At 50.2% G+C, this 17,028-nt stretch overlaps 4 protein-coding genes across 4 annotated transcripts; 3 read left to right on the plus strand and 1 right to left on the minus strand.

The window, feature by feature from the left end:
• Nucleotides 1-176: 176 nt before the first annotated feature.
• Nucleotides 177-5,026, minus strand: BO79DRAFT_75083 (uncharacterized protein). The gene is made up of 6 exons (XM_025689694.1): nucleotides 3,180-5,026; nucleotides 1,849-3,113; nucleotides 1,668-1,793; nucleotides 1,411-1,613; nucleotides 1,059-1,354; nucleotides 177-984 (listed from the first exon to the last, which is right to left on the minus strand). Exons 1-6 carry the CDS (start codon nucleotides 4,711-4,713, stop codon nucleotides 218-220), a joined length of 4,191 nt encoding a protein of 1,396 aa, XP_025542245.1. The 5' UTR covers nucleotides 4,714-5,026; the 3' UTR covers nucleotides 177-217.
• Nucleotides 5,027-8,608: 3,582 nt separating this feature from the next.
• BO79DRAFT_279577 (MFS transporter) lies at nucleotides 8,609-10,343 on the plus strand (the record flags this gene model as incomplete). The annotated part of the gene is made up of 4 exons (XM_025687995.1): nucleotides 8,609-9,390; nucleotides 9,452-9,685; nucleotides 9,746-9,993; nucleotides 10,060-10,343. The coding sequence occupies 4 exons, from the start codon at nucleotides 8,609-8,611 to the stop codon at nucleotides 10,341-10,343; spliced, it is 1,548 nt and encodes a 515-aa protein (XP_025542246.1).
• Nucleotides 10,344-11,648: 1,305 nt separating this feature from the next.
• On the plus strand, nucleotides 11,649-13,293 carry BO79DRAFT_141021 (FAD-dependent monooxygenase; the record flags this gene model as incomplete). Its single annotated transcript, XM_025678238.1, has 4 exons — nucleotides 11,649-11,757; nucleotides 11,835-12,049; nucleotides 12,135-12,509; nucleotides 12,565-13,293. The coding sequence occupies 4 exons, from the start codon at nucleotides 11,649-11,651 to the stop codon at nucleotides 13,291-13,293; spliced, it is 1,428 nt and encodes a 475-aa protein (XP_025542247.1).
• Nucleotides 13,294-14,049: 756 nt separating this feature from the next.
• Nucleotides 14,050-17,021, plus strand: kexB (kexin kexB). Its single transcript, XM_025679427.1, has 2 exons — nucleotides 14,050-16,097; nucleotides 16,149-17,021. The coding sequence occupies exons 1-2, from the start codon at nucleotides 14,335-14,337 to the stop codon at nucleotides 16,915-16,917; spliced, it is 2,532 nt and encodes an 843-aa protein (XP_025542248.1). The 5' UTR covers nucleotides 14,050-14,334; the 3' UTR covers nucleotides 16,918-17,021.
• Nucleotides 17,022-17,028: the final 7 nt, after the last annotated feature.

The raw sequence follows: 17,028 nt of genomic DNA on the forward strand, positions 1-17,028 counted from the left end.
TCCGCGGCGAGACCCGGTCACGTGCACTGCCTGCTTACCAACCGGGCTGGGCGAGACCCGATTATGTCATTTAGTTATCAATGGAAAGGGTCGGGAATAGCATCACATCACATCATATCATATGAACAAGAATAAATAAAGAATACAATTATTCAGTCGTCACTCGTGGAATCATATCACTCATCAGAAAGCATCTCGAACCTCTCTCCCTTCCCTTCTATTTGGATCGCCCGAACCACTTTTTCCGTTTAGGCACCTCCTTAATCTCTTCTTCTTCTTCTTCTTCTCCTCCCATTCCCATCTCTCCCGCATCCGGACTCACAGGCACCAGTGTCTCCGGCGGCAACACGCCTCCTTGAGCGATCTCGAACCTCGCTCGCACATCATCTTCGTCATCATCAAACCCATCGTCCTCATCTTCCTCATCCGTCATGCCCTGCTCGACGTCGGTATCTTCCACCGGCGCTTTGTCGGCCTTCTTGCGTCGCACTCCCAGCCATTTCTTCCACCCTTTAGGCACTGTTGCCGCAGGCGGATCGTACTCCATGTCTTCGTAGCGTAGAATTGGCACGAGCAACTTGTATGGCGTCGTGATTCCCGCCGGATCCTTGGGGTTTAGCTCGAGATTAAGCGTGATAGCCAGGCCACCTTCCAGATTGATCAACGCCCCGAGCCCATCATCACCCCGTTTGGACTTCTGACTGAGGTTGGTGGGTCGTCGCAGGAACGGGCCGGGCTTGGGTTCACCTGCATCATCTGTGTCTGCGGTCGGGAAAGCCCCGTCCATGCTCATCCGACGCGCAGGTGGTGCCTCTCCCAGATTGAAATCTTTGGTGGGAGGCGGGCCCCGAAGGGAGAGTCGTCGCAGGAGCCCGGTCCGGGGAGGCTTCTCCCCGCGAGTGAGAGACAATGTTCTCTTGAGCTTGGCGGGTCGGGGTTCTTCCTCAGCTGGGGCATCGGGCGGCGTTCCGGGTGGCGTGGTGCCTATCAATCGGTCAGACCCCGAAGCTTCACACAGTCTTGATTAAAGACGCAATAGTAAAAGTGGGTCAACTTACCAGGCTTGTACTCCCGAATAGAACACCAATTTCGGCGTGGGAGCAACCGTTTGTTGTTCCGGGGCTTGTTATTCACATCATGGGTAAAGATGGGAACCATATCTTCGTCCGTGTTGGTGTCCATATGATGCACGCGGTTGCGCTTGTTGAGCATGTCGGATATCATTTCCGTCTCGGGCATGTCAGCGATTGCTGAAGAGATGACGTTTGGCATGTATCGATAGTCTCGGTCTTTGGGCACGTCCAACTTGGGATTGGAGTAAAACTGGCCGATCGCCGCCAGATGCACGTCGCCGCTGGAAACAGTCTTGGTTAGATATATCCTGCACTGCAGGGGCAGACTAGTGCTTACCTTAGAATGGTCACCCGGACGGATTTCTCTGCCGCAAGATCCTGAAGGTCCTCGATCAGATACGTCCGCTCAGCCTTGTGCCGCTTAGAAGTCCAGTGATCATCGAAGATCTCGACTTTGGCGCCGTTCTTGTTCACGAAACCGCCGAAAAGCCCTGCTTTTCCAAGCGACTTTCGGCTGTTGAGGATATTCTTGACCATGGCCTGCGAAGTCATTAGCATAGCGCGAGGGAGACTAGACAGGAGTCAGTGACATACCACTCGTGGATACGCCAGGGGGATGCCCAGGGACACGATCAAGTGTCGGGTTTCGCCTCGAACTATCTCCTGGTGGCATCTATCCCATATCAATTCGCCAGTTTCTTCCGAAATAATCTCGTCGGTCTGGCGGTTCGCTGTTAGTATCAAAGTAGTACCTAACGTGCCATTAAATACTTACCATTCGTTCTGTTCGGCAATCCAAACCGAGGAAAGCTACTCCGTCACCCAACGACATGAACAGATGCCGACTGCGTTGATTGATATAAGGCCCTGGCTTGGCACCAAGCAGCCAGCTAGGCTCCTCAGTTTCAGTTTCTTCCGGGACACTGTGATGCTGGAAAAGCAAGTAGTACTTGAATGCAATATTGCCTAGTCCCGAGATGACGGGCGAGTTCATAAATTCCTCCGGGTAGGAGCCGAATCCCTCGATGATCTCGTGGTCATTCCACATATTGACCATAGGGATCTGGGAGTTGGCGAGAGAGAACAATCCTTGCGAGAACCAAGAGGCATAATTCTCCAGGTAGAAGTCTTCCAGTTCTGCCTTGAACTCTGCAGTAAAGGGCGCCTCGTATTTCTCATTCAGGTTCTTGATCTTGACCCATTCCTGGAAGTGGGCGGTTTCCGCAATGACCTTGTCATTGAAAATCTGATCGCCACCACCAATCATGACGTGGAAAGGACGAGTCTGGTGCTCATTCAAGACATCTCGCCAGAGAGGGTCTGGGCCGCTGAGCTTGTTAGAGTCCACCGCGGGGCTGAATCCATTGCCGGTATGGAACATGATGTTCATTGACTGTCCCCTGGCTGGCACCCAAAAGCCTAGAGCCGGTCCATGATTCAGACGGTACGCGACCCGCTGCTGAGTCGGGCCCAACTCAATCTCAATGTTGAATTTCCAGAACGTGACGTCCCGTCCGGGATCAGCATAGAGACGAGCGCCTGTGATTTCTTTGTAACTTCCAGCAGTCTCTCCGTCCATGGAGTGGATGCGATTGGCCGGGACCGGCTGCTTGACACCCTCACTGCTGTAGTCCATAATACTGGGGGACAATTCAAAGATTCCATCGTCATTTTCAACAAATGACAGATCTTCTCCTTCCGCAGTATGCTCTACAGGCTTGACATACAGAGGTCTACCGTCCCGGCCCAACTTCATCAACCCTGCGGTTGGGTCAACGTACTCGGGTGCCAGTTGAGAATTTTCCCCTCCTACCTGGACAGGCGGAGGAGCAAGAAGGTCCATGGGCTGAGCAAACACCCTCAACGTTGGACGCGGCTCATAGGAGGAGAGTGAGTCTTGTGTGACGATTAGGACACTGCCTCTCCAGGTCTCCTTGTTAAATGGCCCATTGGGACCATCGATTCGGACCCGCTTCAAGCCGGCGTAGCGGAGCAGAGGTCCGCTTTGTAGAAAGATTGATGGCTGAAAGCGCTTGTTACCTGTTTTGAATGCGTGGTTAGCAATCAGATAGCCTCGAATTGATAGTCTAGTTTCTTGCTGCTTACTTGTTGGCTTCTGAGCAGACGGCTTCTGGGCAAAGCTGTTGGGCAGGGCCCGACTGAGTCTGCGGTTGCTGCTTTCGCCAGTTTCCCACCAGGCCTTACTCCGATCGGCATCAAAACGTTGGAAGTCGAAATCAGAGGCTCCCAGCCTAGCTATAGCTGCAGTCCTCCATTCAGAGAGAGGGGGAGGTGTTGGCGGGGGCACGTTAAACGAGACCTTGGGCTTAGACGGCACATTTGTCTCCGCTGGAGCAGAAGGCATTATTGGGTTGTTTACATCCAGTCCACTGTCTACGCTAGCCTTGGCAGGTGCTGCTCCAGTAGGATTCTTCAACACTCCCTGCTGGGTAGTCGGTCCTTGCATAGAAGGCCCCCTCTCCGGGATAAATTGTGGGGGCGACTTAGTTTGAGCCGTCGGATTGGCAACTGGTGGCGCACGGGTGCTGGGCTGACTAGGAACGGCCTTCCTGGCCGGGACGGCCATTCTAGATTGGTCAGGAAACGCCGAGTCGGGGGCAACAGAACTAGGTGGATACGGTTGTGCATCTCGTTGTTTGCCCTGATTCATTGCTCGCGGGCCCATCGGTGGTCCTTGCAGAGGGTGGCTCACACATACCGTTCGCCTGGGAGCGTTGCCGGTTCGTGCCATCGGCCCATCTGGCCGACCCCCATTGATGTCCTGAATCTCGTCAAAAGCGCGCTCTGCGGCGTCTTGTGAAGGTGGCATTCGGCTGCGAGGCGGCCTGGCTCTTTCGGAAGAGTATGGCCCTTCGGGGCTGTATCCAGTGTGTCCTTCAGAAGCCGCATGCCGATGATGCGATCGCTTTGCTCCCTGTGCTGGTCTTGGCTCGGCCATTCGTCCAGGGACTGCTCTCTTATCCACGCTCTCTAGTGAGTCAGAAGGCTGCGCCATTGCTATCGCACGACTTTCAGTCTGCCGTTTCATTCGTTCCCTCAGTTTCATTTCAGCCTCTAGAGCGCGTGCCCGCTTCTCCTCCTTGCTCGCACCCGTATAAGTGGTCTCGAGCTTTTGGAGCGGCGAGCGATCGGATGCCCAGTCCCGTCGCTGTTCGGTTGCAGAGCGGACTGTGCTCGACCGACTTACTGGGGATGGCTGACTATTCGAGGATAAAGAGGCATTGTGTGCCTCAGCGCCGTGCTTGTCAGCTCTCGTGGCCGATGATTTCGAGCGCTTTTCAGACCATACTGGGCGGTCCGGCGTAGGTAGATTTTCTCCTTCTTCCATGTTGTCTTCTGGATACACGTCTCTCCTGTAGCTTTTGCTTCTGGTAGAATATGAACGTGACCTATGATGGCTTTGAACTCTGCTAGAATTGGCTGGGTAGGGCGGCGGTGGCCTTGAATTGTTGGGGTTGGCATAAAAGTCGTTATCCTCGTAGTAATCTGGCGCAGCGGACTTCACGACATGGGACGGCTGTCTTTTGTGCGACGGGGCTGTATAAATACCATTGGTGGGCGCCTGCTGCAGATACGTGGGAGCTTCCGTGGGAGGGGCGGGGAAGCGATCTGTAGCCATGTTTGCGGTGTAACTCGCAGCAAACGCAGCAAATGTGTTACTAGCAGCTCCGCTTGTTTAAGGAGGCTCTGGCCAGCGAATGAATTGGAGGCGTGTTTCGGATCGGTGTTAGTCCTTCGTTGGCTCAGTTGATACGTAGTCACTGTGGCGCATTCAACTGGTCCACTTGAAACAATTACCCCGTGAAATGATGGCGATGGAAGTATATGATTGTAATTGATTCAAATTGATCAAAAACCGGAGTAACGCCTCGGTTAGTAGTATAGCATTGCAGTTGAAGGTAGTGTTGGCAAAGTATGCACTGCAGGTGGCGGAAGCCTAGTAGTAGCCCTGCCTTGGTTCTGGTAGTTTTCCTCACGTTTCGGGGTATATAAGTCGGAGATAATATAAGTACTATGCAGTATAACTACAGATCGGCCGGTGGAGTAAACAATCGGGATACCCGCTAAGCAAAGGGGCCGACGAAACAATAGGGAGGTGAAAGAATGGAAGAATGGGAATGTGAGGAATGTAGGTAGAGGGAGGGGAGAGGACGAAGAGGAGAAGAAAGAAAAAAAAAAATGGAGCACGGGGGCAGAGGACAATGCCCAACGAAAGGCGCAATGCTAATATACGATGGGGATGGGGATTTGATCGATCGGAGGGGAGATGTCAATCTAAACCGGTGGCTGGTAAAAAAGCCCAGCCCTCTCTCTTCTTCCCTTCTCTCTAACTCGCCTGTTTTTCCTTCTCTGCGGGGCGTCCATCCATGAGCTCTGCCAGGTACACACTGACTCGGCCGTTTTTCTTCCCGCTATATCTTGTTCTATTATTGTCTTATGGATCGTCATTGTGAGGAGATTTGTGAGTTTTCGTTGGGCAGGTGTCTGGCCAAATTACTGCCGTCAACGTCGCCCCGTCTGCCACCTCAAAATGCCTCGTGTACATGTTGGACAATGTTGTCAGTCTAGCCAGCCGTGAAGAAAATTATTGACAATTGATCTCCTCTGTCACACCTACCTGTCACCCAACATCGTGGTGAGAGTCAAGCAAGGAATGGAGGAGGGAAGTATATTGTGCAGCCTAGACACTTGCATCATACCATGGCTGTGCGGGTTGTTGCACGGGCTTGGCAAGAAACACCTTACTGGAACCACCACCATTGGATGGCTGAGCTCATTGCCCGAATCCAACGCTCGAGCAGCACTAATAGTTGAACCTCAATGGCTACATGTGTGACTAACAGGTGTAGTTCAAATATCTGGCTGTCTGAACTCTCAGAATGTTATGCCAGTGTTGTCTCCGTTGTGTTGTTCATGGCTTGCTCTGTCACATGATCCAGTATATCGGTATTACCGAAAGGTATAATCCAGAACGCTCGTGCGCTCCAACCTCATACATCATCAGCATGCCTTTTAAGAGCCCTCGTGCTAGGGATTAAGTATATACTGGTCTGCAGTGGCATGGGTTATAGTTTTTTTCGATATTCGTCAGTGTTGAACTGAGTAAGAGGGATAAAACACCAGAACGGAAACGAGCTGATATTCTTGTCGACAACAAGGCGACATAGGACTAGTATATCGAACCCTATGTTTGGCAAGTAGCAAGTCCCTTTGTAGATGCGGAAACAGCTGATGAGAAAGGAAGAGAATTTCCGATGATCTGGACTGCAAAACGCGGGTAGGTGGCACATACAGGGTCATAAGCTGTGACATGAAACAATCAAGCATGTAGTACTCCCTGGATAAGAAGTCAGATCAGCGCAGATAGTTTCTTTCCGCAGCCAGGTAGAAGACTGAGATAATCATGCGACCGAAAGTCTGTATCAGTATCTTCAGGCATTGTGCTGCTCGAAAGGGTTATTTTGTCTGATCATCTTGGGGTTTCGGTCCACCACATTGAGGGCAGGAGTTAGCAATTTGTGCAGGGGGTAGAAGTTAGCATATAGCGAAGAGTAACCGTTGAGAAGGACTTTATCCTCAGGGCGCTGAAATATTCGAGAGCATCGACTCTTCCCCCCTATGGCATGTTTCAAGCTTCCCCACCAGAGATCGGGTGTATTTTGCTGTAATGCCGCACCCTCTAATACAGGCTTATTGTCACGATATGGTGACTTGACTAGATCATAAAGAATAACCGGTCATGCATACAATTCCGTAAATGCGGTTTCGTCTGCGAATAGAGGGAAACCCTTGCGAAGTAGACGTGGCATCTTCATAGATTAGTCTCGTCGTCAGAATTGAAGGTCAGATACGAGACTGGTCTGCTTGCTTTCTTCACTTCGTGTATCAGTGAGCATATTAGCCATTGGGATAGTTCAGGTTGAGGAAGGTTATAAGAAAATATATGTCAGAGCCCTTCTCAGAAACAGAATAGGTTTGGGTAGCTCTGGCCAGCGTATGAACATTTAAATCTACCGTAAATTCTATCAAAAACATAAATGCCGTAAGCTAGAGCATTAAGAGGCCAAGGATCCCAAAGTAGATATACTTATCGATAGCGAAGGAGCTTCTTGCCTGATATAGGCGATCGCATAGCAAGGAAATTAAATAATTAAAGAGGTGTTTATATGTCATATGAGTATGGCGCATGAGCAGAACAACACATTAGGTAGAAAGGAAGCAAATGGACTGGAGTAATAAAGCGGTGAGGGAGCCACTTCAAGCTAGAAGTGATTAGAGGGGAAAGCGAAAGCAGATCTTGCCTTTAGTGGATTCAAGGAAGTAATGGAAATTCCCAAAACGGTCATTATCGGATACATCACATGTATAATCTTGTTCGCGCGGGAGTTCCCATAGTGTTGCCGAGACGCTTCATGCTACTATTCCATCCATGCATCGTTCATCATGCTTCCGTGCACCTACAGTAAGGACATGTTTCTATCGTGCAGCTAGGGTGGACTATGAAATATACTCTATTAAAAGCCTAAGCCTTTTGCATATCAATAATTGGATGACGGTCTGACCCTACAACGAAGGGATTTTGTCTCTGATCTATTCGCTGTTACTTGACTCATTATGGTTTCTCCCTGTGATCCCCCTTGATGGGTGGATGCAACTTCGAAGAACCGAGTGGTCAAAGAGGAAGAACACGGAGGACTGAGTTCCTTCCATGTATGATGGCTGATTCTACAGTAAAATATATATGCACGGATGATCATCTGCACTGTCCCGGCGAGTAAGTGCTAGTTGAGGCAGTCGCTGTTATAAATAATGCTCTCTCACATACATCGAATGGCCACGTCAGCACACTGGAGCATGTTTATAGTGTAAGGGAAAAACAATCGAGAAAAAGTCGAGAAAATGGATGGCTTCTCCGGCTGAGGAGCTGGCCAAATTAAAGTCTATCGAGCCACTGTAGTTCTGTTCCGCGCTCTGTTGGTTCAATTTGTCATACGCACTGATAAATTAGTTAACTAATTAAAGCCTTGGGCAGGGACAATAATACTAGTAGTAGTGTTATCAAACCACGGAAAGAGTCCCGCGGTGGAGTCCAGAGTTGCTTATCAGCGATAACCCTAAAAGTCAGCCTTGTTATAATACTGCATATTATAGCAACCCCTAGCAGAAACGCCAGCTGGTGGATCCTCCCTCTGTGGAAGGATTCATGTACAATCATCCAAAGCGGAAAAGAACCCGACCTGATTACAAAAGAATCAAAAGGACAATATGTCAGCATGCTTGTAGAGCCCAACTTTGTTATGCTTACTTGTTAATTAATAGCTGAATACCACAGCAATAGATAGTGACTCGCCCAAATTGAGACTAAGCTCCGAACAGCCTAGTCCATCATTAATCTCATTAAAGGAGTTTTGATCGGATTTTCAACTGTTATCTCTGGCTGTCGCTGGGTGACAGCTGCTCTCTCTGGCAATCCCCATTCAATTTTCAAGCCTGAGTACATCCAGGAATACACAATGCACTCAGAAGGAGAAAAGAACACATACAAGCCAGGTCATGTCAATACTACATCGTCCGAAAGCACACCCAACGATGAAGCGGTACTCGCGCAAAGAGCGCTTTCACCCAAGCCCTTCAGCACTACTCGCGCGAATTTCACCATTGTCAGCCTCACGGGCGTCAGCTTCCTCAATACTATGGGATCAGGAATCCTAACCGTGGCCCTCCCACAAATGGCGATCGACCTCCATCTAGACGAAGATATCCTACTATGGCCCGCATCGGTCTACGCGCTCGCAGCGGGTTGCACTCTGCTGCTCTTCGGCTCCATTGCGGATGCAGTGGGTGACAAAATAATATGGATAACTGGGAGTATTCTGTATGCAATATTCACGCTGGCCTGCGGCTTTGCACAAACTGGGAATCAGCTCATCGCGTTTCGGACTCTTTTGGGCCTTTGCATCGCAATGTGCTTGCCCTCTGCAGTTAGCCTAATGACGCGCAGTTGCCCCTCGGGAAAAAGGCGAAACATTGGATTTGCATCAATGGGAATGGGGCAGCCTTTAGGCTATTCATTGGGGCTCATCCTTGGTGGTGTCTTCGTTGACACGATCGGATGGCGCTATGGATATTATATCAGTGCTATCATCAATGCTGTCCTATCGGCCACGGCTATCCGGGCGCTGCCCGCTGTTAGCAAACCCCACGGGGAGCCGTGGTATAGGCGCATGGCAAAAATTGATTGGATTGGGGCAGTCATCATTAGTGTCTCGCTGGCATTGCTGTGTTTCGTGATGGCGTAGGTGTTCCCTCAATTTCCCGCGTTCAACTCTATCTTGCTAATGCAATGTGTCCTGTAGTGAACTCTCCGGAAGTTATCGAAACATTCGCACAGGATACGTCATTGCTCTCCTTGTTGTTTCACTGGTGCTCATTCCTGCATTCATCGCCTGGATGAATTGGCGACAACGAAAGGGTCAACCCGCCCTCATTCCCAACAGTATATGGCGTAACACCACATTTACCTCGACATGCATCATCGTGTTCTTTACCTGGGCTGTTTTCAATGCCTTCCAATACTTTTCGTCGCTCTAGTAAGTTAACATTCCATTTTTACAAGGAGAATATGGAAGGTGGCTGACGAGTATGGGCAGTTTCCAAAACATCCAGCATCATTCTGCTCTCATCTCGGCCGTGATGTTTCTACCCTTGGTGATCGTCGGGGCGCTCACAAATATTGTCACGGGCTACGTAGTGGATAAAGTTGAGGTACGAACATTAGTCTTTGTATCTGCCTGCATCAGCACTATCTCTGCTCTGTTGATGGCTTTGGTCAAACCCAGCTGGGGATATTGGCGGGGGCCGTTCGTGGGGATGCTTCTGAGCCCACTGCATCCAGATGGTAAGTTCAAAATGAATATGACGGCTAAATTAAGCAAATCACTCCAAATCACTAATCGGAAAATAGTTCTTTTTACCGTCTCAAACCTTATAATCTCGCAAGCTTATCCGGGAGAGAACCAAGGGCTGGCTGGGGCCGTGTTTAATGCCGTCTCACAGATTGGTAACTCCGTCGGACTAGCCGTTAGCGCTGTTATTGCTGGATCTGTTACGGCACATTCGGACGACAATTTGTTGAAAGGCTACGAAGCGGCCTATTGGCTCATGTTCGCAGCCATGATCGTAGTCTGTTTTGTCAGTTTTGTGGGACTGCGGTCCGGCGGGAAGGTGGGCAGCAAGAAGGAGGAGTAGAATTTTCTGTAACCTATCATGACGATCATAGATCCTATAAGCCCTAACGCTTCAGAGCCCCCAAATTCCGGATCCCTTATCTCCAGCAAACTATAGGATGAAACAACTGTTGTAGTTCTGGCCTCTTACAGCAGGAACGAGGCGGTTTAATGCGCCTTTTTAGCGGTCACGTCATGATATTAGCCCGGTCCAGACGGGCAAGACTGTCTCTGGCCAGAAAATGCCGACGGAGATGCGTAGGAGATGCTTATGGAAGCGGGATTGCGCCGGCGATCCTTCATCTAGTGGTGACTATTGCAGAGAATTACTGCAGAGCCCTGACTGAGTATATTTCTGCTTATTGCTCTTTTTGCTTTCTTTGGACACATCTCCGCCTCACGTCAGATATGCACTACTAACCCGATCCTACAATATCCAAGTGTAGCCAATTGGGTGATGTCTAGATCGCCGGAGGACGATAACGATCTTCGTTGAGTATGCTGTCCAACAGACCGTAACGTCTCGTTCACTTCCCGGTGGTCTTTCCGATGAATTGCCAAGAAATATTGTATTGAAAATGCTTATTATTAGACGTCCTTTGCTGCCTGGACTGCGAGTCGAGAACCCGCATTCAACCGGCATACAGACCCTCGATAATTATACCCCTTCATGCATGTGAGAACTCACACATCCATGAAGTCCGGGACTTCGAGGGAATTTCCATACTTATATTACATTCATGGAAATCGTTATAGTTTTCTGCTCGAAGTATGTGAACTTAAATAGGTACACGGGTACTAGGCTTGGTTTCTGCATAAATATCAATATCCGGGGTCTCCGATCAGCCACGCAACGTATTGACCCTGTCCAGTTTCCAAAGGCATTTGGCCCCAAGACAGTGCTTGCAAATATCCACTAGGCTCTATTCTGGAGGGCCACCAATTCTGGCCTTTCTTTTCCATCCTGAAGGATGCCAGTAGTAGATTCCTACGGCTCCAGATCAGGCCAATGAAGTCAGCGGTTCCATGCTGGAGTGACCAATCGATCAACATTGCTCTATGGACAGTTAACTTCCGAAGGGACTCATCGGAATAGTGTCATATACTTTTGCTCAATCAGGATTCACCGGCAAATGTATCATGCCAGGACTGCGTTATAACTCCGAATCTGGTAAGAGGCGGTCTACGTTGGAGAATTGGTTGCACCTTTTGGATATAAAAAGGTACCACGATGCCCTTTTTCAGAATGCTAGTATTACCAGGGCATCTCCCCCAATCTATTTGTCTTCCTCTATTGTGAGAAACGTCTTATTGTACTTAGATTACTATGTCTTCATACAAGGTTGTTATTGTCGGGGGTGGCCCGGTTGGGGCGTTGGCGGGATTATATGCGGCTCAGCGAGGCTTTCAAGTGGAAATTTATGAGATGAGGGACGGTGCGTCTGCCTTACTTTCTGCGCCTCTGATGCATTTCCCAGTGACATTCTCTTCTAACGGATGGTTGTACATGTAGAGTACAGTCAAGTCCAGACAGCAACTTCCTTCTCTGCCAAGAGTATCAGTCTGACGCTGTCCGAACGAGGCATCAAGGCTTTACGGCATAGTCAATGCAGGGGCCTGGCAGAGAGAATCCTATCGACAACTGTTCCCGTCTATGGTCGAATGGTGCACAGCAAGTCCAAGACGCGACTAACTACCAGGCGAATTGCCTATGATGTTCATGGACAGGTATGTCAGAACCCTCTTCATTTACTCCTTTCCTTTCTCTGCTCCTTTTAGACAACCATTCTGACATATGCTCATCTATATGTAGGCTCTTTATGCTATTAGCCGCTCTGAGATTAACCAAAATTTGCTTGAGGAGCTGTCTGCCTTCCCCAATGTTCATATATTCTACAAACACAGACTCAATGGCTTGGACATGAAGCAGAAGTGTGCCACTTTCCAAAACATATCTCGCCCTCTGGAGCCCAGTCATGAGACCAAGTTTGACCTACTGATTGGTGCTGATGGTGCTCACTCTACAACCCGCTTCTTTCTGTCCCGCTATGCCAAAATCAACATTAGCCAGAAGTGGGAAGACATCTTCTGGTGTGAGCTTACCATCCCTGCGGGGCATGCTCTTCCGATGGACTGTCTGCACATGTGGCCCCAGCGTGACTTTATGCTGTTTGCCTGTCCGGATAAGGTATGCATGCTCCACAAATCATTCCTACAACCAATGTGATACTGACCCTCCCTAGGAAGGAACATTGACTTGCAATCTGTTCGCTCCGGAAAAAGTCTTTCTGGAATTGAAGTCCTCTGGGAGGATTGCGGAGTTCTTCGAGAAGAACTTCCCTGGTATCACACCAGACCTCATCCCCACCGACAACCTCCAGAAACAATTCAAGTCCAACCTTCATCACCCCATGATCGACATCCGATGCTCACCGTATCACTACCAGGACTCATGTGTCCTTATTGGTGATGCCGCACATGCCATGGTTCCCTTCTACGGCCAAGGCATGAACACCGGCTTCGAGGATGTCCGAATCTTGTTCGAGGACTTCCTCGACCAACGAAGGAGTTTCCCTTCCTGGAAGGACAATCTCTCCTTGACTTATGCGATGCAACAAAAAGAGCTACCCGACACCCCGCAGGCAATTGTAGAAGACTACCTTGAGCAGTACACCAAGTATCGCCAGCCGGATGTTCACATTATAAATGAATTGGCGTTGCAAAACTACAAGGAGCTACGACAAGGCGTGTTCAAGATGTCTTACCATATCCGCAAGCGTATTGAAGAGTTTCTGAGTCTTCATGCCCCGCAGCTTGGGTGGGCGACGCAGTACCGGCTGGTGGCGTTTGAGACGATGCGATATACCGATGTTTTGCGACAGGTCCAAAGACAGGGAATGATCTTGAGTGCTGTGGCGTGGAGCTGCCTGGTGCTCTTTTTCCTTTTGTGTCTTTTTTCGCTTCACCTGTAAGAAGCGAATTATTGGTAATGAATTTGGTTTTTTGCATATAGTCGGTGGAAAAAGTGGGTAAAAGCTTGGACATAGTGTAATTAAGTGTCGGTTATTGATTATTGTTTAATTGAAGTTTACACACTAAAGCGATGCGAACCCTAATGTGACTACTGCTTTTCCTGTAAATGAGATGTTTCGCATATTTACTATTTGTTACTTTTGTTGGAATGCTGAGTATACCCGTATCACTATTGAGGGCGATGTTGTGTAGTTTCTCACTGGAAATATCTTACTAGACATGGTTCGACTTTAGGTTCAGTTTAAAGTATATAATTGAATCTTAAGTTTTGGAAAACGGTTTTCATCCAAGATCGACTAGTAACCACCAGTGCGGGGGTTGACCTCATATAAGGTCTATCAACTCTACCAGTATAAAGCACTAGTACTACCACGATGCAATAATCCTGAGATAAAGGATCGCCCTCATGCATTAATAGGCGTCCTACCACCTGCATCTCCATAGTCCATACATATGTGATGTGACCGGGCCCGGAATAACATGATCTCCGATCTAACGGGGCCAAAAGGGGCAGCCAAGATCTGCTAGACTCAATAAAGCTAGTGGCGGACCACCTGAGGCGGTGATCCATTTTGGGCGAGGAAAGGGCAAAAAGTGGATCGGCGAAAGGCAAGTTGGAGTCGGGAGTTTGGTCTGCCGCCCCAGGGCCGCGTATTAGTCTAGCTGCTGCTACTCTCTATTCATTCGGGCCAACTCGTCAACTCTCTCCCTCGCTTTCATTCAGAATTCCATTATTTCTCGTATCGTTTTGCCATTCTTGCCACTTTCGATCCCTATTATTGCTTTTGATCCTCGGTATCATATTCCCACCTCGGTGGCGCCCCTACAGACCGACACATACCTGGCCGACTTTCCTTGCGTCTGCCTGTACACCGGGACCCGCCTCATACCCAGTACGTGTTGGTCCATGGCAAGCCTCCTACTTGGCCTGATCACATCGTCCTGAGAGTGAGAGTTCACCCAAACTCTCCCCCCAAACGATGCGTCTTACAGGTGGTGTCGCTGCGGCTCTGGGCCTTTGCGCTGCTGCCTCCGCTTCTCTCCATCCTCATCGTTCCTACGAGACACATGATTACTTCGCTCTACACCTTGATGAATCCGCCTCGCCGGCCGACGTCGCTCAACGACTAGGTGCTCGCCACGAAGGCCCCGTCGGAGAATTACCTTCACATCATACCTTTTCGATACCCCGTGAGAACAGTGAAGATGTCCATGCGCTGCTGGGTCAATTGCGCGATCGTCGGAGGTTACGCCGTCGCTCCGGAGACGACGCCGCTGTCCTTCCCTCCTTGGTCGGGCGAGACGAAGGTCTAAGTGGGATTCTTTGGTCCGAGAAGCTGGCCCCCCAGAGGAAACTTCATAAGAGAGTGCCGCCGACAGGATATACTGCCAGATCGCCTGTGAACACTCAGAATGATCCTCAAGCGCTTGCGGCGCAAAAACGCATTGCCTCGGAATTAGGCCTAGCGGATCCTATCTTCGGCGAACAATGGCATTTGTTCAATACCGTTCAGCTGGGTCATGACCTTAATGTGACGGGGATCTGGCTGGAAGGCATTACGGGGCAGGGTGTCACGACGGCTATTGTCGATGATGGTTTGGACATGTACAGCAACGATCTTAGGCCGAACTATTTTGCAGCGGGGTCTTACGACTATAATGACAAGGTACCAGAGCCGAGGCCGCGCTTGAGCGACGACCGCCACGGTACTAGATGTGCGGGTGAAATCGGTGCGGCGAAGAACGACGTGTGCGGGGTTGGTGTTGCGTATGATAGTCGCATCGCTGGTATTCGGATTCTCTCTGCACCCATTGATGATACTGATGAGGCTGCGGCTATCAACTACGCTTACCAGGAGAACGATATCTATTCGTGTTCCTGGGGTCCTTACGATGATGGTGCTACAATGGAGGCTCCGGGAACCCTGATCAAGCGGGCCATGGTCAATGGTATTCAAAACGGTCGGGGTGGAAAAGGCTCGGTTTTTGTGTTTGCGGCTGGTAACGGTGCCATTCATGATGACAATTGTAATTTTGACGGTTACACCAACAGTATCTACAGCATTACGGTGGGTGCCATTGACCGGGAGGGTAACCATCCTCCCTATTCGGAATCCTGCTCGGCGCAACTGGTGGTTGCCTACAGCAGCGGCGCGAGTGATGCAATTCATACCACGGACGTCGGCACAGACAAGTGCTCGAGTACTCATGGTGGAACTTCGGCGGCCGGCCCGCTCGCTGCGGGGACTGTGGCGCTGGCCCTCAGTGTTCGGCCGGAACTCACCTGGCGTGATGTACAGTATTTGATGATTGAGGCGGCAGTGCCGGTTCATGAAGACGATGGAAGCTGGCAAGATACTAAGAATGGAAAGAAGTTCAGCCATGACTGGGGATACGGCAAGGTAGATACCTGGACGCTGGTGCAACAGGCAAAGACCTGGGATCTGGTGAAGCCCCAGGCCTGGCTCCATTCCCCCTGGCAGCGGGTTGAGCATGAGATTCCACAGGGCGAGCAGGGCCTGGCCAGTTCGTATGAGGTGACGGAGGATATGTTGAAGGGTGCCAATCTGGAACGGCTGGAGCATGTCACGGTCACCATGAATGTTAACCACACCCGCCGAGGCGATCTCAGTGTGGAGTTGCGGAGCCCTGACGGCAGGGTCAGTCACCTCAGTACGCCCCGGCGGCCGGATAATCAAGAGGTGGGCTATGTTGACTGGACTTTTATGAGCGTTGCTCATTGGTAAGTAATTCTTTTACTCGATTGTCGGTTTTCATGCTAATATTCATCTAGGGGCGAGTCCGGAATTGGCAAATGGACTGTGATTGTCAAGGACACCAATGTCAACGAGCATACAGGACAGTTCATTGACTGGCGACTCAACTTGTGGGGAGAGGCGATTGACGCAGCCGAGCAGCCTCTTCACCCCATGCCTACTGAACATGATGACGACCACAGCTACGAGGAAGGAAACGTGGCTACCACGAGCATTAGCGCCGTCCCCACGAAAACCGAGCTGCCTGACAAGCCCACTGGTGGCGTTGATCGCCCGGTGAACGTTAAGCCAACAACATCCGCGATGCCGACAGGTAGTCTGACGGATCCCATCGATGATGAAGAACTCGAGAAGACCCCTACGGCTGAGGCAAGCTCAACAGCAAGCCCTTCTCCGACCTCTGCGTCAGATAGTTTCCTGCCTTCCTTCTTTCCCACGTTCGGTGCCTCCAAGCGAACGCAAGCCTGGATTTACGCCGCCATCGGCTCCATCATTGTCTTCTGCATTGGTCTGGGCGTCTACTTCCATGTGCAACGCCGTAAACGCCTTCGCAACGACAGTCGGGATGACTATGACTTCGAGATGATCGAAGACGAGGATGAGCTGCAGGCGATGAACGGACGGGCGGACCGTTCACGTCGCCGGGGTGGCGAGCTGTACAATGCTTTTGCGGGCGAGAGCGACGAGGAACCGTTGTTCAGTGATGAGGATGATGAACCATATCGGGATCGGGGGATTAGCGGCGAACAAGAACGGGAAAGGGATGGAGAGCATTCTCGGAGATGAAGGGCAAGTAGATGAGGGTTGATCTTATTTCGGACAGTGTTTCTAACTCGTTGGATGACCTGCGTTTGAACTATATTCCTGCTGTGTATGCTGCATAGAGAAAGCGTGTAT

This window comes from Aspergillus costaricaensis (genome assembly GCF_003184835.1).
Source record: "Aspergillus costaricaensis CBS 115574 unplaced genomic scaffold BO79scaffold_7, whole genome shotgun sequence".
NCBI classification, from domain to species: Eukaryota; Fungi; Ascomycota; class Eurotiomycetes; order Eurotiales; family Aspergillaceae; genus Aspergillus; species Aspergillus costaricensis.

Excerpts from the sequence above, each read along its gene's own strand:
- kexB (XM_025679427.1), top strand. The coding sequence starts at position 14,335 with ATGCGTCTTACAGGTGGTGTCGCTGCGGCTCTGGGCCTTTGCGCTGCT. Across the intron at positions 16,098-16,148 it reads TTTATGAGCGTTGCTCATTG|GGGCGAGTCCGGAATTGGCA; the intron begins GTAAGTAATTCT and ends ATATTCATCTAG.
- BO79DRAFT_75083 (XM_025689694.1), bottom strand. The coding sequence starts at position 4,713 with ATGGCTACAGATCGCTTCCCCGCCCCTCCCACGGAAGCTCCCACGTAT. Across the intron at positions 1,794-1,848 it reads ATTGCCGAACAGAACGAATG|ACCGACGAGATTATTTCGGA; the intron begins GTAAGTATTTAA and ends GCGAACCGCCAG. Across the intron at positions 985-1,058 it reads TATTCGGGAGTACAAGCCTG|GCACCACGCCACCCGGAACG; the intron begins GTAAGTTGACCC and ends ACCGATTGATAG.